The sequence below is a fragment of the Enhydra lutris genome, unplaced genomic scaffold (assembly GCF_002288905.1).
Source record: "Enhydra lutris kenyoni isolate GAN:26980312 unplaced genomic scaffold, ASM228890v2 scaffoldscaffold16, whole genome shotgun sequence".
Taxonomy (NCBI): domain Eukaryota; kingdom Metazoa; phylum Chordata; class Mammalia; order Carnivora; family Mustelidae; genus Enhydra; species Enhydra lutris.
This window is the reverse complement of record NW_019154100.1, coordinates 19,917,366-19,940,272: the sequence shown is the minus strand read 5'-3', so window position 1 is coordinate 19,940,272 and position 22,907 is coordinate 19,917,366. Positions and strand designations below refer to the sequence as shown.

The 22,907-nt window shown below is 33.7% G+C and overlaps 1 protein-coding gene across 4 annotated transcripts in view; it reads right to left on the bottom strand.

Annotated features, from left to right (window-relative positions):
• Window positions 1–22,907, bottom strand: part of LOC111147209 (histone deacetylase 9) — a 926,500-nt gene that overhangs the window by 193,114 nt on the left and 710,479 nt on the right. For all 4 annotated transcript variants that reach the window (XM_022503097.1, XM_022503098.1, XM_022503099.1 and 1 more), the window contains exons 19-20: window positions 4,663–4,718; window positions 4,331–4,418 (exon numbers count right to left, since the gene is read on the bottom strand). In XM_022503097.1, coding sequence (XP_022358805.1) covers window positions 4,331–4,418; window positions 4,663–4,718 — 144 coding nt within the window. The remainder of the gene's footprint in view (window positions 1–4,330; window positions 4,419–4,662; window positions 4,719–22,907) is intronic.

The following is a 22,907-nucleotide window of genomic DNA, read 5'->3' as shown; positions in this document are numbered from 1 at the left end:
TACGAAAAATAAATTGCTGGGTAAATTCATTGTTAGTTAATATGAAAAATAAAACTAATAATAGCATTTTAAAAAATGTCTTCACTGGAGGACCTCAAGGGTTAAGAAGCTCAAATAATATGTTTCCTAGTATATCCTGAACAAAATAAAATAAAATAGAAATTGAATCTATTTCTTACACTCAAACTTATAGCCATCGTATGTTAATTTATACTTATAGCCATCGTATGTTAATTTATACTTAATATTCATTACCTCTTTGATCCTGTTAGCAAATCTGTGAAGTAAGAGTGGCGGTCATCACTGCTCCTTACTGAGGTTTATATAACTTGTCTTCACCTCAATCTCTAGTCCAAAACTCCCTCACTAAATACCACCAAAGCCTCCCTTCATTGGATTCTGAAAGCCTGCATTGAACTTGTTATCCAGTGTAGACATACACTAATCATCCCCTCCTCTTACATTATACACATATCCAAAATCAGTTAAGGAATCATAAAATATTGGGGAAGGTATGCAACCAGAAATTTGTTTTGGCTCAAGGCATACACATCAGGGGAAAAAATAACTTACTGAAAATATACTAATCCCTGGATTTCTGAATGATCAAATAAATAAATATAAGAAGGCAGAATAGCAAAACTATTTTCCTTTATCTGAACAAAAATGAAACAAACTCACAACGTCTTTTGAGTTTGCTACTAGATAACTAGAGGGTGGACAAACAAGAGACTATGAAAAACAACAAGGAAGGAATGTCTGCATTTTTACTACATGATAGAATTTTTAGTCAGCATTGTAAGAAAAATTTGCTCTGGCCCTTAATGGGTCTACACTTTGAAAACCAGAATAATGCCTTGATTACTTATATTTCTGTAGTGATGCTGTGATGGTTTATTTAAAAAGGTCAAATAAAAGATGATGAATTGTCTTAGATATAAAATCATTTATTTTTGAAAAACGTGTTGGGTACTCATTACATACACTTCTGAATAAGAAATATAATCTTGCCTACATTCTAATAAAGGTTCAATAGACATTATTCATTAAAATACATAAATCCATTCTGAAAATACTTGGATAATCTTTGATTTCATGTTCATATTCACAAAATATTTAGGAATAAAGGTAAACCTAAATATGCCTTTAGTTTTGGGCAACAATTTATAGTGTAACCTTGAGAATACTTTTTCAGCTTTCTCTGCTGCAAAATATTCATAAAAAGTACTTACTACTCAGGTACGATCTCAGAATTTTCTCTCCATAACAACAAATATATACTAAACTAATGTAAGAAAATTGTTGGTGACTGTGAGGAATTACTATGGTAATAAGATGAACTGAAACACTAAAGGACTCAAAACTGACCTTATTTCTAAAATATACTGGGAAATGCTGAAAAATCATTTCAATATTTTTATTGGTTAAAAATATACTGTGAAAATTTATTTTCTATAAGGATTTAGAGCCAATATATTCTCATTATAATGTTAAAAGAGCTTTAAATAAATCATCTATTTGACCAGCTACTTTATCACTTATAATTATTTAGTATAGGCACTTTTGACAATTATTAAATTTGGTGCTTAACTAACAATGAATTTACCCAAAATCTAGGCCATGTGATGTGACTTTTTAATAAATTAAGTCTAAACGGTATTATTTTCAACTGAAAGTCACATTGCATAAAGGCTACCTGATTCATACATGCAAATCCTACTTTCGGGGATGGTTCATGCCCCAAACACAATGAAGAGTCTTTTGTGAGTTGAAAAGCAAGTGCACCTGCTCCCTTTCCTCAACAATCTGAATGTCTCTGGACTCTTCCCAGAAAGAGAACTGGAATGAATAAGCTCCACACATCAACTAGAATCATTCCTGCCCAAAATATTCAGTGCCCCTGAATTTGGCTGTGGCTCCAAATAAGAGGTGAATTAGCGCTCTGGCTCTCTATTTACTAGGCATGTAAAAATGCTGAAACTAGTTGTTGGACAATGGAGTAGCTTTGCCCTCTCTTGGCCCAAGAATCTGTGGAGCCAATTCATACTGATCAGCTAAAGTTAGTGACTTTGGATATGCAGGAATTAAATTCTTTTGCCACTGAAGAACCTTCACTTCTCCTTTGCTAACTTGCAGAATAGACCTGTCAGCCAGGGAGAACGGATGTTTCTGCGCCACGTGGCATTTTAAAACTTCCTTCTCGGCAGCTGGAAGAAACAAGGGAATTTCCTCAAAGTATCCCTGCAGCTGCAGAATTTGGAAGACCCTGAAAGTAAGAATATGCGGGCTGGTGGTGATCTCAGAGGCAACCCTTTGGACGGAACTTCATATATTTAGAGGATTTGAAACAAAAACTTTTCCTCTACTACAGCCTGCCGGGAAATCAGTATCCTTAATGATTGGATAACAGAGCAAATTTACAATCAAAGGCCGGTAAGCTTACAGGACACTCCTTGGAGCTTCCAACCAACTTATTTTATAATTCATATAGAATTATCTAGAGCAGTCTTGTATTAATATATAAGAATATAAACATTACATATTTAATATAGATATATATTAAATATAAAAAAACAATTTTACAGACAAATCTATCACAAGCAAGCCATTTTAGCTCCTGTCTATTGTATAATTCATTACTTTAGAGTTTGGTTACCACAAATGTGCTTTCAAAGAGACTCTTAACAATTATTATCTCCATAGAACCATAAAATGATAGCAGAGTAGATTTCTTAGAAAGTAATACTAAAAGATTTCTAAGGATAGGACAGTTTACCAATCTCCTTCCTGCATAATTCTGACAAATTTAGAAAGCTTAGAAAAATTTCTCCACTATCCTTGGTCTTCATCTGCTATCCTTTCTCTAAGTTCTTGGCTTATGTTTCTAGCAGAAGTTATAGTACTAGGACTGTACTAAATTACTTTTTAAATTTACTATGTTAGAATCATACAAATCTATAAATACCAATTAATGAAAATGTCATTTTGTATGTACATGGGAATAGAGGTACTGATGTTCTCATTTTTATAAAATTTTAAGACCTTTAAAGACCTTGCTTTTGTAGTATATCTAGGCCTTCAACACATTTTTTTTAATGGTGAACTATGACCTAGAGTGAAACTCAGCCATATTTGGAAAATACATGGAAAGTTCTTAGCACCAAAGTGCTTGTGGGTAGCGACACTACAGTATGTGGAAAACATCCATTCCTACCAAGCATTAGAAATGGTTATCAGTCTTTCATTCCTTTTATCTTCTTTTCAACTCAACTAAGTATTTCTTCACATGGCTTTGTTCAGACTTTCTAAAACCCTTTAGTTTACTTGCTTAACTGAATCAGAGGGCTGGATGGTGAGGCCACGACTTCCCAATAAGATTTAATTATGAGTGCAGATATGAACAAGATTTAGACTATTAAGCCTTGTACTTCAAAAAAACTTTTAACATATTTTGCCTTTAAATCTTTTATCACCTGCAAAAATTAATTAAGTGCAGATGTAGCAGGTTCTCTTTGGATGCCAGGGTTCATTTCCTGTCTATGCTTTGTCAGACAACCTATTACACCTCCTCGTGAACTAGAGGCAAACTGAAAACGGGGCTCATAAATCACCAGTCAGCTCTCTTTCACCCTTTCCTTGGTTGGCCTTTTTGTATGGGGCAGATCTCCAGCTCATTATTCATGAATATACTATAGACAACATGCCAAGTGTCATCTGCATTTAAACAAACCATTTGTTAAGCAAATTATAACTCTATTGTGTAAGAATGCATCATGTTAAAATGCAAGACTAATCTAATGCCTCTGACTTTTAATCACTCAGGGTTCCTGCCGGGAGTCATCCCAAACTGGCATACATGATCTCAGATCTTTTCAGAAAGAATGACATGCTGACTTGTTTTAATAATACCACTGTTGCACAACAAGCAACATGATTGCTAACCGGGGGAAATGGCCAATTGGTTACCAAAGCAACAGCATTCTTTCCAGCACATCTGACTATTAAAAGTCTATATTCTGTAGGGAAAAGTAAATTCAGGTTCTGTTGGGTTATTTTAACTGTGGAAGTATCAATTCATTTAAGGATCATAAAAGTTGCCCTGATCTGCGCCTTCTTCTCATTAAATTGCAGTTAACACCATGAAAGTGAAACGTGAATGTTTATGGTTTCAGAACTGCAATCTTGAATTTAATGAGTTTCCACATTCAAAGGAAACACACCCGTCAGTTGTTTGCAAGTGCTAAAAGCAGGACAACCTAACAGAGAAATACAAATACACTCCCTTTTATCTAGAGTCACTGAAAATGCAGCTCTGGCCAGGAATACATACCAGATCTACAATCAATATCTTGCTTATATTTAGTTGGTCTCTCAAGTATTTGGCGGTAATTGCAACTGAATTAAAAAAGCAGAACCCCCTGTGGAATAGAGAAGAACAGAGAAATAAGAAAGCAAATCAGCCAGGAAAACCATTATAAATAATGTTCAGAGCATTTTTTAAAATGCTATATGATCTCTGAAGCCATAAATCTGCTTCTGGGAGTACCTTGCAAGATTTTTCAGTCCATCTGCTAACAATTAGAGGCTTCAGAGACATGCACAGGGCAGGTGACCGCCAGGAACCGTGGTGCTTAGAGATGGGCAACAGTCCCTGGTACTTACATGGCTGTGGATTCTTCAGCATGATGGCCTGGGGGCCTTACAACAGCAAACCCATTCTGTAAAAATAAGACAGGTTTTCAATGCTCAGATATGGGAGGATTGCCTGGATCTCCATGTACTACAGAGCATCAGGTGTGCACAAAAAAATTCAAGTCTCTAAGAGGCCTTCAGAGCTTCTTTTCTTGACCCCACTGCCTTTTTTGAGAATGAACAGAAACAATATATATGATAACATTTTATCAGATCATGTCTCAAAAAGAAGGCTCCTACAGAGCAAGGGGGAAGAACAGGGATTCAGGAGTTGTACCTAGCTGGCAAATATATATATCAGCTGTTATACTAGCATGATTCATTCTCAAGAACAACTTCTTATTTTATGAAAACAACATCCTACAGAGGAAGAAGAAATTCACTTTGGTGCAGGTTTGGGTTAAAATTTGGAAAGACCAGGGAAGATCCAAAGTGAAAATTCTTTAGCTGGATTCTCTTAATGGTTAGTTCCACTCCATTGTCAGCAAAATGATAAATTTATACTCACACACTCACATACACACAAAAGAAACACAGAAAGGTGAAAAAGAGAACAATGGAAGGCCCATATTTCTTCCAGTCTATAAATTTAGCTTGGATGACTGCCAAGACTTGCAACTTTATTGGATTCCCTAAGTCAATTTTTAGCCCATGTTCTGGAATTTTATAAAGAATTCCAGGGCTGAGTAGCAATCAGATCTATCCATGATCAAGGAATGCCTTAACCCCCAGATTAGTTGGAATGCATCACGGAAAGCTGAAGTAACTCCAGCATGAAGACAAGGAACTATAAATCCTTATAAAGCCAGCATGCTCAGAAAAGTTGGGTTGCTTGACATGAAAAAAAATCATTCATCAGATGGTTCACACCACCTTTCACTTAACTCTTAAGATCAAGTCCTCCTAAGATCAAGATTCAAGTAACATACACAAAGATATTTCTTTAATATAGAAACCTAAAACTTTTGAAATAATTTTAATATACCCCAGGGGTATTTTTTTCCCACATCTTACTATAAGCATAAAGATAATATCAAGAAAAAGAATCTATTCCCTAGGACTTTAAATATAAATAAATTTTTCTAGGATGTTATGGTAACCAACATACAATGATTAATTTGTTACACATTTTGATGAGCATATACATAATGATAATCTCAGAAGCAAACTAGAAGTCAAATAACACAATACCAATTTTAAATGTGGGAATGGTGATAAACATATTTCCTATAACAGTTCTTAAGATACTATCTTTCTGGCAATAAAAGACTAATATGAGAGAAACTATTTAATGAACCACACAAGACCAAACAGACTGAAATTTTAAGATTGAAGAGTGACACTTTAGTGTGCTATAGGAATTCTGAGGATAGATTATTAAGTAAAGATTATGATAGGTGCAATATATCTTACTAGGAAGGCAACAGGATGAAATAAATATAATACAAGGCAATATAATTAGCATGTAATGAATTTCTGTAATTGGATTCATAATACTAATGATCTTTTACAATTCAATTAAAACAAATATGCTTTAAAAAAAAACTACTATGTTTTACAGGGAAAGGGCATGGAGAGACAATACAAAGAAGAAAAAATTCCAGTGATCAATAACTATAAGAAAAAATATTCAACGAAATTAGTAATTAAACAAAAGAAGATGAAAAGCCTAATGAAAAAACACTTTTCCACCCAGGAAATTGGATTTTTTTTTCAATACTCTATGCTAACAATGCAACGGTACTTCATAACTCACAAATGTTGCCCAGGAGAAGATAATTAATTAAAGCATTCCTGGAAAATAATCCATCTCTATATATATTTAGAGCCTTTAAAAAACATTTACCATTTCAATTACTAATATACTTAAAGGATTTTTGCCTTTAAAAAACATTTACCCTTTCAATTACTAATATACTTAAAGGATTTTTGCCCTGAAAGTGTTACTATGCTTGTAGGCAAGCATTTATATAAAAGATGTTTTGTTTACAATAGGAAAAATGGAAATTACGTAAGTTAGCTAATACTAGGAGAATGTGTAAGCAAATTATGGTAAATCTATACCATGGAATATTAGTCAGCCATTAAAATTTTGTTATTATAAATACTGAGTAGAACAGAAAGAAATCAACTTTGGAAGTATTAGTGTTAAAAAATAACAGACACATTATGATATCGCTGAGTGATAGTATTGCATGGTTATTTTAAATTTATAATTTCATATTTTTGAAAATGGTTTTATAATAAACACTAATTATTTCATAATGAAAATGTAACACAAAGAGAAAGTTGAAACACACATTTGAATTGGTCTTATAGGAAGAGCTGTGGTCATAAAGGTAGAAAAAAATTTTAAAGGATATTCTGGGCAGGAGGGAAAAGTATGATATGGCTTGGACGAAAGGATTTTAGAAAGTATTATTTACGAATTTTATACTGTATACCAACTGGAATTTAAAGAATAACTTTAAAAAATAAAGAATTTATTTTAAAAAATCAACCTGAATAGAAATCATGTTAAGGAACAACATGGAAGTAAAATCACATAAATAATTAGCTAGTTTATAGAGGGAAAAAAGTCAAATAGTATTTGATTTCTATTTTTCTCCTCTCTCTTACAGCCAAATTCCTTGAGAAAGGAGTGTGCCTTTCACTTTATAATTTTCCAAAGTAACCTCCACCATTCTGCTAAACTGCTTCTAAAACTGCTTCATCTGGGGTTGAAAATTATCTTCTTGCAATAACAAATCTTTTCCAGGTCATTATGATTATGATCCACCCAAAGCTTCCACTGTGCTCTCATTAATGGCAAACACTCCTACATTTTCCCTGTCTTTTCTGAGTGTGCCCCCCTTTCCACAGCCAAAGCCTTGAAGGGGGCTGCTTCTTCCACAGTTTGCTCAAGTGGTAGCTGCTTCCTCTCTCACACCATGCAAGCCTGCATTCATCAAAGACGGAACTGGTGTACTCCTTGTGTCTCACTGATGCTTTGAAAGCCCCTCCACAATACTTTCTTGTAAGAAAGGATTAGATCACACCCAGAGAGAAAAGATAAACACAGTAAGATAACTGAGACTGAGTCCTCAAGCAGTCTAACTCCTTTTGCCTCCTGTTACACTAGAGGAAATGTTAGTCCTCCTAAGATCAATTTTACCACCTGCAGTTAGGATCCCATCCCCTCCTACTTTTCCACCATCATTTACGTTATGTTTTTCTCACTGACATACTAAATTCATATTAAAATTCCAAATTATATATATATTTCATTCAGATTTAAATAAGCTCATTTTCATCATCTTGAAAATAAAAAAAATATATATATCAAAACAATACAGATATATACATATGTACAATACACTATGTGCCTCTATCCTTAATCCCACTGATCCCTCCAATTTCAACACTTTTCTTCCCCTTTAGCAAGCAAAATTCTTGAAATGGTGGTCTACCTTGCTGTCTCCTTTGGCCTCACCTCTGCCTCAATCAATAACTTATCTCTAATTTATCTTCCACTTTCTTAGTCCATTAAAGAAGTTTTTACTAAGGTCACCAATGGCCTCCAAGTCACTAATTTCAAAGATCTTTTTATGCTCTCAGACTATGGGGCCCCTTGTCAACTTTAAACACTCTGGGCTACATCTTCATTTTAAAAACACTCTAAAAAAATAAATAAATAAAAATAAAAATAAAAACACTCTCTTCTCTTGGTTTCTGTGATTTCATGCTCCTCTTGGTTTCTGTGATTTCATGCTCCACTGGTTTATTTATCTCTTTCCACTTCCTAATCAGTCTCCCTTGAATACTCCTACTCCTCAGCTTGCTCATCAAATATTAAAATTATTCATGACCCAGTCTTAGACTTCTCTTTCTCTTCTTTCCACACTTGCTTCCGAGGCAATGCCATCACTCTTGTGGATTCAATTACCACTCATCATCAGATACTTCACAGATTTCTATTTCTAAGATAAGCCCTCCACTGAGCACTGGACCAAAATTATTAGCCCACCTACTCAATATCTTCACTTAAATATTCACTTGGAAGTTCACTTCAAATTTAATATATCCAAAATCAAACTTCTGATCTTCTCCCAGCCTTCTCTAACTTACCAATGATTCATCCAGTGGCTCACGTCAGAGACCCATGAGTTATCCTTAATGGCTCCCTCTCCCTAACCTTCCTCCATTTCATTTTATTTTATTTATTTAGTTATTTTTTCATGACCAATTCCTGTTGATCGGATTCTAAATATCACTCAAATCCATCTACTGAAGTCTACATCCACTCCTTGAGTATTTTGCCTTTTGAAGTTCTGCTTTTCTATTATTCCTCCAGTAATTATTCTTAGTGATTTCAATACCATACATACAGACACTCCCTTCAGTATCTTGATATTTCAGTTCTGATTCCTTGTCTTCAATGATTCTGTCTTCCACTTTTAGTCATATTCCTAGACCTTGCCATTATCAGTAAGACATCTATTCCATAATGTCAAACATCCTATTCTCTTACTATCCTATTTTCCAGTTAATGCCCCAACTACAACCAAGACTTCCAATTCATTGACCTTATTGAACTTTTGCTATCCATCACTCATCCCTATCACCATATTCCTTCCCTCCTTATCTGATTAGACTTCAGGGTCCATCACCGTATTCACTTCCTTGCATATACTTTCAGATATCTTGTACTTTTCTCCCCCTAATATATTCCCCTGGTATATTAGTGCACTCAGGCTACTATAACAAAGTACCACAGGCTGGGTGACTTCAACAACAAAAATTTACTTTTCTAGTTCTGGAGGCTGAGATTAAGGTCCGAAGTTGAGATTAAGGTTTGGCAGAGTTGGGTTTGTGTTAAAAGCACTCTTCTCAGCCTGCAAATATCTGTCTTTTTCCTAGGGTCCTTATATGGCCTTTCTTCTGAGTGTACACACACAAGGCTAGGGAATGAGAGAATTCTAGTATCTCGTCCCCTTTTTATAAGAGCATTAGTCCTATCAGATTAGGGTCATACCCCTATGACTTCTTGTCACCTTTATCACCTCCTCCCAGACCAAAGGTCTTCAAATACAGTCACATTAGGAGTTAGAGCTTCAACATTATAAATTTTGGGGGCACAAATATCCAGCCCATAAATACTTCTAGTCACTTTGCCCCTTTCTTCCTTTAACACATTCCCCTGATAAAATTACAAAACTAATTAAATATAACTCACATCTGCTCTCTTCCTGCAACTAAGCCTATATAAAAGCAACATAACTGGTCTTCCTCCGAAGTCATGATTACAAACCTCAGATAGGCTATTCAAGAAGCCCAGCAATCGTCCCACATTCCTTAGACAATTAACTCTCTATTTTAGGAGAGTTATTTCTACTTTCTTCTCTTTCTTCAAATCTCCATTAACCCCTGCTCATTTTTTCCCCTTTGCTGATGACCTAGCTTCTTATTTCAACTAAAAAATAGAAGCAATTAGAATAAAACTTCCTCATCTTTCCATAATCAGATCTAACCATCTACTCCTACCAGTCCTTGATCCTAAGAGCAATTAATTCCCTGTGTACTTAATCCCACTGTCTCTTACCCATTCAAAAACACCTCACCTATAATTTTTCCTTTTCCCCCGTAATCATTTGTTTCCTATATTGGATTGTTGCCTTGACAATAAAAAACATACATAAAAGCCTTTCATCTTAATAAAAACAAAATAAACAAGGCAAAGTGACAAATAATAGCATTATACTATAATGCTATCATATACTATATAATACATAAAATAATGCAAATACAAATGTGATAAACAATAAACTCCAATATTTTATTACTTATTTAATCCTAACATCATCTGAGGGCAGATAACATTATTATCCTCATTTCACGAATGACAAAATCAAAGCACAAAAAGATTAAAGAACTTGCTCAAGGTTCATAGCAGCAAGTGAGAGGGCTGGGATTCCATCCTAGATGGTCTAGGACCTAAAAAAAAGCATTTAAGACTAGCCACTGTAAAACCTGGCTTTGCTTACCTCTTCAGCTTCATCTTGCACCACCATCCACTTTCTTTTCTCCACTCCAGCCACAGTGGCCTTTTGGTTCCTCTAGGGTGCCTGTTTTCCTAGCCACAGGCCTTTGCACAGGTTCCTACTTCATAATGGAATTCCTTCCATTTCTATACCCTCTCCCTTTACCTGGATAACAGCTCCTCATCTGCATATTTCAGCTCCATTATCTCCTGCAGAGAAACCATCCCTGAGCCCCTGCAGGTCAGCATCAAGATCCTCTATAATATGTACTTAGCGATCTGCCAACCCTTGTTTCTGAGAACTCCTCTTAGTTTATGATGACATAACCTCTTAGTGTGATTATTTGTTTTTATTATTTTCAATTATTGTGACTTATATAATTAATGTCACATCTATACTCCCCATAGTGGGGTCACCCCTTTATGACTTGGCTCACCATTTTACCACCTAGACTTACATAGTGCCTGGCAAATAGCCAGTGGTCAGTAAAGAATGATAAAATACATTTGTGAATAGATACTACTCTGGCTCTTATCCCTCTTGGCGATTCCTTTGATTTGCTCTTGGCTGTAAGTTTTCCATTATCTCAAAGGTCCCAACTTCTGCATCCCAGCTTTTTGTGGGAGTTCGCCTATTAGAAACACATAAAATACTCTGGTCCTTACAATTAATGGAGACTTTTGATTTGATCAACTATAGTGGAAAAATGTTTCAGATGAAATGTCTACTTACAGAAATGTCTGACTTTCTCAGTAGGTTCTGAATGGAATTTGTTTTGTATTTTTCTGTACCATTGTCTGACATAATGGTTTATTATATGGGATACCACTTGAACCAGTGTTTCCCTTGGCTCAAGAATATATATATATCTTCAATGAATACTTTTCAATGAGCCTTTTTAATCATCAATTTACTGTATATTCCAAAACACTCAATAATCTACTAGCTTCTATAACTATAAGAAAACCTATATACAATAAAGGACTCAGAGGCTCAGTTTATTATTTTCTCATTTAATGCTAATAATAATAATTTTCATTTTATGAAAAAAAATTGTTTTCTCAAACCTTGAGGTTTGTATGATGTTTTCACTTCATCTAATTTTTTGAGCATCTCAGAATGTAGTAGTAAAACCTACCTATCCATATAATTTTGAATTTCTACTTTACTTCATAAAAAAACTCCCTGCTTTACATTTTATTCAAAGTTATGAAAGTACTTAATCTAAGCAAATGAATGTTAAAGTACTTTTCTGTGATTTTATATCAATTTAAGGGCAATGTAATTTTTGCCTTAATAATCTGATTTTTTAAATCTCTTATCTTTAAGTTTTAAATTCTTTTCAGTCATGAACATTACTAATCATAGAGCTTTGGCAGTATTTTAGCATCACTAACAGTAACAACGTTTCCAGGGTGTTCTCACAACCATATTTTTGTTGCAGTTGTTGTTATCTAGATCAGTATTATGGATGTTTCCCCTTGGTTCAAGAGGAGGATGTGTTCTCTGATGTCATCATATGGGGAAATGCAGGAGACTATTTGCTTCCCATACACAGTCATGGAAAGGGAATCTAGGACATTGTCTATATGTAAAAATGGATTTGAATGAGAGGGAAAGGAATCCAATCATTCTAGACTATAGTCTACTTTTGTAACTCGTGAAATTTTCTTTTTCTGGTTAAATTTACCAAAATGTCAAAATTCATGTATTCTTTATATGCATAGTAAAACCCTCACTGGCAAGTAAAGGGCTGGGAGTAAACAAATCGCTAGAACCACTTTAAAGTGTTTTTTTTTGTTGTTGTTGTTGTTTTTAACCTCACCTAAAGTAAAATTCTTCTACATAAGCTACGAAGTTCAAATTCTTCTACATAAGCTCAGATAGCCATGGCACATATGGAACTGAAAATCTGGAGTGTAAAACAATCTGATCATTTTATTAGTTGCATTCATTAAGATGGTCTCATGGATAGGAGAAATGTGTATTTTCATTTTGCTAACATCCCCAAGTATGTATTCAATGGATAGTAAAGAATTACTACTAATTCCAACCTCTGTAGAGTAATTTTGGTTTCAGAAATCATGGAAAATAAAGGCCTAATCACCACTGACAGGAGTAACATAAAAGTCAAGAACACGTTGTATAATAGAATTAGCCAATACATACAGAATCCAAAAGAGAAAAGCAAAGATTCATACACGTTCAAAAACATTAAGCAATGATCTGGACTTAAACTACATAATAGCCAGTAGTCCTGTTAGCAACTTAATAATTCTGATTTACTCTTTATAAAAACATAACAGCAGTACATAGTACTAAAGTTCTCTGTGATATTAATAAACTGACAAGAGATTGTGTTTCTTTGTTAAAAGTAGTTTAATCAGGTATTAGATCTTTACTTAATCTTTAACTCTATTCTGGGACACTATCAGAACAAAAATCAAAGAAATCTGTCCTGCTTAGAAAAATGTTTTACATAAAATTTAACTGCGTACTATCCAAAGACTAATTGAGCATGTCAAACCAGCTGACTGAATTCTGTTTTTAAAATTTCTCTTTTAGTGCACTGCTAGTTTAGAGCTCAGTAATTACCTCCCAATGTCTAAATATTAACACTAAAGTGTTTCTAAGTGTACTTATGCATCAATCCTCACTGAAATACTATGTATCAAAACCAAGCACAGCATGGAAAAACTCTACAGCATGTATTTCCAAATAAAGATGTGATGGTTGAATTATTGCTTCTAATATAGTTGCAGAATTGGAAATTTATATGCAGTGGTTTACGTGCCTGAAATATTTCATGAGAAGCCAAAATCCCAGCTACTCCAGATCCATAATGCATCCATACTGATGCTTTATCAATTTTGAAAATGAATTTAAGAAACATTCATTTATACAAACATTTTTAAATAATTAGAAATATTTTAATCTACTTTGATATTCAATAATAACTATAATTATTAAATATGTTGGTGAATAAACTATTTGGCGCTAGTAAAAAGAAGTGCTGAAAGCAACTAGAATCTGAAATTTACATGTCTATGCTAGGCTAGCACAACATAATCTCCCAACAAATCCGTATGCTCTTACGTGCCCTTTTTAACATCTCAAGAAATGTGCTTGCCAAGTGTACAAGTCTTTTATATGATGATCAAGAGTAATAAAAATAAAGCATGCATTAGCTGGTTTGACACACTTTAAAATTATTTATAGTAATAAATTTGGGATTCTTTATATTAAGTTGCACAGGGGGAAGAAGTCAGAAACATGGTAAAGATATAATGCTTTTGTAAGAGTTCATTGGATAGAAGGTCCTAAAGTTTTCCTATTATAGTAAGTTTTTGTTTCTTAAAAATTATGATTATGTTGTCTGTTAGATCCTGTTTTAGTTGTTGTATGGGCTTTCTTCCTTCCTTCCTTTGTCTCTCTTCCTTCCTTTCTTATTTTCTTTCTTCCTTCTCATTTTTCCTTTCCTTTCCTTTGCTTTTTTTCTGGTGAAGTGGGGTAATATTTGTTGTAACAGGATTTAAAATATAAATACTACTATTCATCTTGTCACATTAAGTACTTTATTTATAAGTATTTCCTTCCCTCTGGTGTAAGTAAAGTGGAATAAGGCAAAAATGTTCATCAAAATTCTCTAGCACCTTGTGAAATACCTATGATGGTTTGTATGAATTTGCGGCTCTGCCCCTCATCCAAAATGGTGCTGGTTACAATCAACATAGCGGTATGAGGGTCCATTCTTTCAGCTAAAGAAGCTGAAAATTGTTCAATGGAAATTGTTCACATTTGTTGATATCACTGGATGTTAAAATTTGGAGGGGAAGATCATACATGAAAGTTGAATGAATATTCCTTCCCTCCTATCACTTATTCCCTGATACTGGATTTAGGGATTTAGATGATCGGAAACCAACTCAGGAGCAGAGAAAGAAAAACAGTCTTTCCACCTGCCTTGCTTCCCCCACTTCTGTTTACCTTGTAGGAACTTGTGAAGCAATTGGCTCAGGTGCCCCTTTTCAGGAATGGCTCAGGCACAGGAGTGCTAAGAAGATGTGAAATACCTGCAATCTCAAGTTGACTAAGTTGGATATGATACAGTTTATCATTTGTTCAACATGACTTATACCAGCTCCCACTAAAAGCTCCTAATGAATAGTAACTGTGTACCTTTTGTGTATTCTGAGGTCTTCCTCTTCAGCTAACTAACATCTGTAATGAAAAATAGTCCCACATGATTTACAGCTTGGCAACAATAATGTGAATAGTAAATTCCCCTCCCCAGTTTTAATTTTTTTAGAATAAAATTTTATTTAGAAATAAAAAGAAAGGCATTAAGTCTTCTAAACACTGTAAATAGTTGGGTTTGTCCTATTATGCCTATCTTTATGAGAGAGGATCAAATTATGTCATCTCAAAGACCTACTACTGACAAATGCTAGACTTCATCTACTTGTATTCAATTTTACAAGTCTTTGAGAAGCACAGTATAACAACTGTTAATTCTACATATAAAATATTAAATCTAGTTTTGTGATTCTTTCTGAAGGGAAGGAACAGAATAGGATAAAATACTATATTGCAGAATACTTAAACACTAAGTCAAGAGGTATCTCCTAATTATATCTAAACCACTTATAAAATTTGACATTGAAATTAGTAAATCAAGGTCAGTCTTCTGGTTGCCTTTTACAGCAATTCACTGGTATGCATAATATTTTGAAATATGCCAATATAGTCCTCAAAACCAGTTAACTTCAACTTTAAAAAGGACTTTCTAAAAAGACAGTTTGCTTTAGAATCAATGCTATTAATCTACAGACTCTGAGGAAAGGAAATTTCACAAAGAAAGTTTGTCTCTCACATACTAGAATCTGGGAGGTTAAAGGAGGTAGGGAGATTTGCCAAGAAAACAATAAGGGACATATGGGAATACCATTTTGTTTCTTTGAGTGAGCTCAAGGGAGCCAGAAAAACAGGAGCCCAGCATTAGCAGTTTAACTGAACGGTGGACCCCAAAGCATATGTGCAGCTGCCAGCCCTGCTCCCTGAAGAATCCAGAAGGAAGAAGCTTGATGACAGAACTGGAAAACAGTTCTTAGGAAGCCTGGCATCTGTGGCCCATAATGCCTACAGCCTTCATCCTGGCAAAGAGTAGCTACAGATAGGAATAAACTCAGTCATGAAAAACCAGTCTCCTGGTAGAAAAGAGACAAGGTATTTGATGGTGCTTATATTACACATAATTTAAGTTGTGCCTGGTACAAAAATAGTAACAATGGATCCACTATGAAGTAGTTTCTGTTGGGAGGTTGGGGGGATCATCAAGAGAGGCTTGGTAAGGCAATAATAACCCACCTAAAAGCTATTTGTTTAGTTTTTCAATCAGTGGTTTCTGCTGACACAAGGTCCAACAATTCAATTCCCTGAACTTTTTGAAACATGACTAGTTTTTGGACCAAACTGACCAAAAAAATCAGGTACTTTTCATTATGTAAACAGAATCGCAGTATGAAAAACTGTTGAGAAAAAGGAATTAGGGCAAAAGAGTTTTTGGTTTAGTTTTGTTTTTAAGAACCAGAAAAAAAAACATTTTTTAAGACAGATGATCATAGCCTTCTGTGAAGATAATAGCATAATATATGACATTATAATAATAGTAATCATTATAGGATATTATAATAATATTATATAATATATAATGTAATATATTATATATAATATATATACTATATAATATAGGATATTATAATAATATAAAATAATAAGATAATAGTAATGAACAGACCTGAGAAGAGATGACTGGGGGGAACTTCTGTCATTATACTTTACTTACATCTTACTACAGTAGATTTTCATTCAATCAATGGTGGTTCTAATATTCTTGGTACCTTTTGGTACATACATATATTTATTCAGTTAAATACATGGAATTTCAAAAATTTTAAGAGTAGCAATGTACATTTTGTAACTAGTACCTAAATGTCTGGGTTTTTAGGTAGATTATTTTAAAATCTGGTCATATTATTCTAACTCTAATTGTAAATTTTCTTCTTTCATTAAATTCTAATTCTCCATGATCATATACTATAACTAGTACAGATACCAGCAATTAAATTTGTCATTTCAATCAAAAGTAGACAATTGAATAAGAATTTCAACCAAAGGGGCTCCTGGGTGGCTTGTTGGTTAATGGTCTGACTTTGGCTCAGGTCATGATCCCAGGAACCTAGGATGGAGTCCCACGTCAGGTTCCCTGCTCAGCGGGGAACCTGCTTCTCCCTCTCCCCCCTGCTCATGCTCTCATGCTAGGTCTCTCAAATAAATAAATAAAATCTTAAAAAAAGGGAAGAATTTCAAGCAAAGAAATTAAATTATGTAGCATTATGTACATAACAGCATTGTCTGGAAAAAACACCTAATCAAATGACCAAACTTCATTTTACAAGTTTTATGTATGAATATGAAATTTATTACCATATAAAATTACAAAGGTGTAAGATACTTATGTTCTCTAAATGTGTATAATACATGTGATTTGGACACTGGTATCAAAAAGCAAAACAATGTCTTTTGCAGAGACTGAAAACAGGAGGACAGTGAACATCTGTATTATGCATAAACTGGCAGGTATCAAATTTAATACTATCAGATAAAAAAAAATTAGTTGGAAGATTTTTTTTCTCATTTTATGTTATTAGTGCTCTATTTTAAATATTGAAGTGAAATATCACAGTATAAAATGTTTTAAGTAAATGCACAATAGCCTAGAATTTATTTCAGGAAGCAGTCTTTCCCATCTAAGTTATTTTTAAAATAACTTTAGGACTTTGGCTGAAAGAGTAAATAGGTGTCAGGGACTAAGAAAAGCTCAGGAAGGTTTAGAGGGGAGAAAGATGTAGATAGTTAGAGTCTGAGGGCAGATGCAGCAATTTTTAGTCAGTATGAGCTAAACCACATACAAGTAATGAAATCTGGACAGTCCAAAGCCAAGAAACAGATGGAAAGGCTGGAAATAGGCAGATTCAATTACCATGGAGCAGGCAGTTAAAACAACAAACTAGAAATTGAAATATTAGCCATCAGAAAAGCAGATGGGTAAAATAAAAACCTAGAAAGAAGCAGATTGTGCAGTGGGAACACCACAGGCAGTCCAACGAGGCAACAAGTCTTAACTCCTAAGTAAACAATCTGAGTAAACAGTAGGCTTACCTTTTACTTACTCTAAGGGTTTAAGTATTTGCATGTCATTTTTCAAAGCTGTAAATCAGTCCATAAGTTGACTAATTTAAAAGTTTTCAGAAAAGTTGAAGCACTTGGGTGTGAAAGGCAATGAGAAGGTCAAGAACAAGGTCATTTCCCATAAAAGTAAACATGTAACTGCCAAGGTTTCTCCCTGTTTTTGATGTTTACATATCCATTCAAAGAGGATGTGCTGAGAATATATTGTTAACATGTTTGTAATTTCCTTCATTTAAAGTTGAAGGATCAACTAGAGAAGTAAATTAATGGGACCTGTTCTAATTACTGACATATATGCCTTATGAGAATGAGAGATAAAATTTGTACCAGGAGAGAATTTCAATGTACTCTCAAAAATACATTTGTTTTGGAGAGCCAGACCTAATTAGAAGGAAGAAGGATGTACAAAAGGATGGCCTGCAAAAGTAATAATAAATCACTGAACAAACAAACAAAAAAGTTCTTTCTTTCTAAGAGAGAGAGCACAAATGGCAGGGAGACGGGCAAAGGGAGAAGGGGAGGGAGAGCAGGCTCCACACCCAGCCCTGAGCCCAATGTGGGTCTTGATCTCAGGACTGTAAGATCATGACCTGAGACGACATTAGGAGTCAGATGCTTAACCAACTGAGCCACCCAGGTGTCCCATAAAACATACTCTTCTTTAAATCACTGAAGAGCTTTGGACACAAAGATTTTAAAAGAATTAAATCCTACAGAAAACAAGCCCTTTCTAGTCTCCACTGATTTTTAAAACACAATGTCTAGTATATAATCAAATATCACAAGACATGCAAAGAAGCAATATTAAAACTCTTAATCAAGTAAAAAATTAGGTAATAGAATATATCCACAAGGGACTCAGATATTAGAATTTTCAAATAAAGAGTTTAAAATAATTATAATAGGTTAAAGAATCTACAGGAAAAGATCATGGAGAGAAATACAATGGTGAAGGGGAGAATTTCAAAAGAGATCTAGAAGCTGTAAAAGAGTACAAAAAGGAAATCTTAAAAGTGAATAATAAACTGTGTGAAATGAAAAATTATTTTAATGGGATTAATGGCAGCTTGGACACAAGAGAAGACAGAAACAATAAACTTGAAAACAGGTCAAGAGAAATTATCCAAATAGGTGTAAAGAAAGGAAAAAAAGACTAAACAAGATCAGCACACACTCTAAGACCAGTGGGACAGTGTGAAATGATAAATAAACATATAATTGGACTCTAATAATCAGAGGATATAGAGAATGTGGTAAATAAAGTATTTTAAGAAATATTACCTAAAAGCTCTCCAAATTTTATCAAAAACAGCAAGCTACTGACATAATACACTCAATGAATTCAAGCAAGATAAAAACAGAGAAAACCATACCTAATCACAAAACTACTAAAAAAGAGAAAAATAAAAAGTCTTGAAGCCAGAGAGGGAAAAAAAAGATGCATTAAGTCATTAAACAGGTTAATTATCAAAGTGAGAGCTGATTTTTCATCATCAATTAAAAAAAAGGAAAAAACAAAACTGGAAGGATATCTTTAAAGTGTAAAATAATTAACATAAAATTTTATATCAAATGAAAATATCAATCAAGGATTAAAGGAAAAGAAAAATACTTTCTTATAAACAGAAGATGAATCTGTTGTCAGTACAATTGCAATACAAGGAATGTTGAAGGAAATTCTTTAGACTGAAAGGAAATGATACCAGATGGAAGTCTGCATCTGCCCACATGAATACAGAGCACCAGAAAGATTAAATAAGCAAGCAAATATAAAAGATATTTTACAAATTATCTTTATATTATGTGTGTATACCCAACTGATTCTCTCTGAGACACACACACACAGAAACATACACTTTAAAAATTTTTCAACTACTGAAGCAATAGAAATGGTAATTTGTTATGGAGATCTATATTATTTGTAAAAGTAAAATATCTGATAAAATAATACTAGGGGTAGGAGGAGATAAAGAGAATCACAATATTATAAATCTCAGTAAGTATAAAATGATTCAAGTCACACAGAGCCTATTTTTTCTGACTCTGGCAGAACTGAATTCCACATCAATTAGAGAAAGATACACACAAAATCCCCAATTAGACACAAAGTAACACTCTTAGAAAATACATTTCAGGTCCTCTCCCCATAAAAAAAAAAAAAAGGGTCTTAGCAGATGAATTACTAGTAATGACAATGAATCAGTAATCAAAAACTTCCCAACAAACGAAAGTTCAGGATCAGATGCCTCACAGATGAATTCTACAAAACATTTAAATAAGAATGAATACCTTTTCTTCTCAAACTATTCCAAAAAATGGAACAGGAAGAAAAACTTCCAAATTCATTCTATGGGGCCTATATTATCCAGATATAAAAACTAAACAAAGTCACTACAAAAAAAGAAAACTATAAGCCAATATCTCTGATGAGCAACGGATGTAAAAATCCTCAATAAAATATGAAGAAACTGACTAAATAACAATTTAAAAAAATCACAACAATCAAGTAGGATTTATTCCAGGGATGCAAGCGTGGTTCAATATTTGCAAACCAATCAATGTGATATCTCAAATTAAAAAGAGAAAGGATAAAAGTCTTATGATCATCTCAAGAGATGCAGAAAAAGCATGTGACAAAATAGGATATTTATTCATGATAAAAACTCTCAAAAGAGTAGGTTAGAGGGAACATACTGCAACATAATAAAGGTCATATATGACAAACCCACAACTAACACCATATTCAATGGTGAAAAATGGAGAGCTTTTCCTCTAAGATTAGGAACAAGACAAAAATGTCCACTCTCACAATTTTTATTCAACAGAATACTAAAATTCCTAACCACAGCAATCATCCAAGAGAAAGAAAGAAAAGGCATCCAAAATGATGAGGAAGAAGTAAAACCTTCACTATTTGCAGATGACATGATATAGTTATTTCAAAAAAAAGAAGAAAAGTAACCTTAGACTCCACCAAAAATTCATTAGAACTGATAAATGAATTCAGTGAAGTTTCAGGATACAAAATTAATATAGAGGAATCTGTTGCATTTTTCTATACTAATAATAAAGTAGAAAGAAACTGAAAAAACAACCCCATTTATTATTTCACCAAAAAGAATAATATGCCCATCAATAAACTTTACCACGGAAGGTAAAAGAGACCTATACTCTGAAAACAATAAAACATTGAGGAAAGGAACTGAGGAGGACACCAATGGAAGTATATTCTAAAATTATGAAATGTAAGAATTAATACTGTTGAAATGTCTATATTACCCAAAGCAATCTACAGATTCAATGCAATCTCTATCAAAGTACCAACAGTGTTTTTTACAGAACTGGAACAAGTAATACTAAAATTTAAACAGAACCACAAAAGACTCTGAATAGCCAAAGAAAACTTGAGAAAGAACAAACCTGGAGGAGTCACAATCCCAGATTTCAAGATATAATACAAAGTTGTAGTAATCAAAACAGTATGGAACTGGCACAAAAGTAGACACATGGATCAAAAGAACAGAAAAAAGAGCCAAGGAATAAAAACTCATGCTTAAGTGGCCAATTAATCTACTGCAAAGGAGACAGGAATATACAATGAGGAAAGGACAGTCCCTTCAATAAGTGGTGCTGGGAAAACCAGAAAAGCTATATGAGAAAGGATGAAACCGAACTACTTTCTTACACCATGCACAAAAACCAATTCAAAATGGATTGAAGACCTAAATATGAGACATGAAATCACAGAATTCCTAGGAGATAACATTAGGCAGTAATTTCTTTGACATCAGCCTTAGCAACATTTTTCTAAATGTCTCCTTGTGCAAGGGAAACAAAAGCAAAAAATAAACTACTGAGACCACACCAAAGTGAAAAGTTTTTGCACAGCCAGAGACACCATCAACAAAATAACAAGGCAAGCAACCTAATGAATGGAAGAAGATATCTATAAATGACATATCTGATAAGGGGTTAAGATCCAAAATATATAAAGAACTTATATAACTCAATACCCAAAAACCAAATAACCCAATCAAAAACAGGCAGAAGACTTGATTAGATATGTTTCCAAAGAAGACATACATATGGCCAACAGACACATGAAAAGATGGTCAACATCAAGAATCATGAGGGAAATGCATATCAAAAGCACAGTGAGATATTACTTTATACCTGTCAAAATAGGTAGAATCAAAATGAAATAACAAGTGTTAGTGAGGATTTTGAGAAAAAGCAATGCTCATGGTTTGCTGGTGGGAATGTAAATTGGTACAACTACTGTGGAAATTAGTAGGGAGGTTCCTCAAAAAATTAAAAAAAATATCATATGATCCAGTAATTCTACTACTGGATATTTACCCAAAGAAAACAAAAAACATGAATTTGAAAAGACATATTCACCTCTATGATTATTGCAGCATTGTTTTACAATAGCCAAGCTATGGAAGCAACCCAAATGTCCACTGATAGATGAAATGATAAACAAGATGTGGAACACAGATACAATGAAATATTACTCAGCCATCAAAATGATGAGATCTCGCTATTTGTGATAATATGAATAGACCTTTCTCTGTCTGACTTATTTCACTTAAATAAATAAGTGAATTTCACTTAAATAAGTGAAATAAGTCAGACAGAGAAAGTCAAATACCATACAATTTTACTTATGTATGAAATCTTAAAGATAAAGAAACCAACCAACAAACAAAAAATAAGCTCTTAAATACAGAAAACACTGGTAGAGGGGTAGGTAAACAAGATAAAGGAGTACAAACTTCCAGTTATAAAATAAGTAAGTCATAGAAATGAAAAATACAGCACAGGGAATACAGTCAATAATGTAATAATGTGCTTCAGTGTCAGAAGATAAATACCAATGAGTAATATACAAAATTATTGAATCAATATGCTGTACACGTGAAACTAATTACAATATTGTAT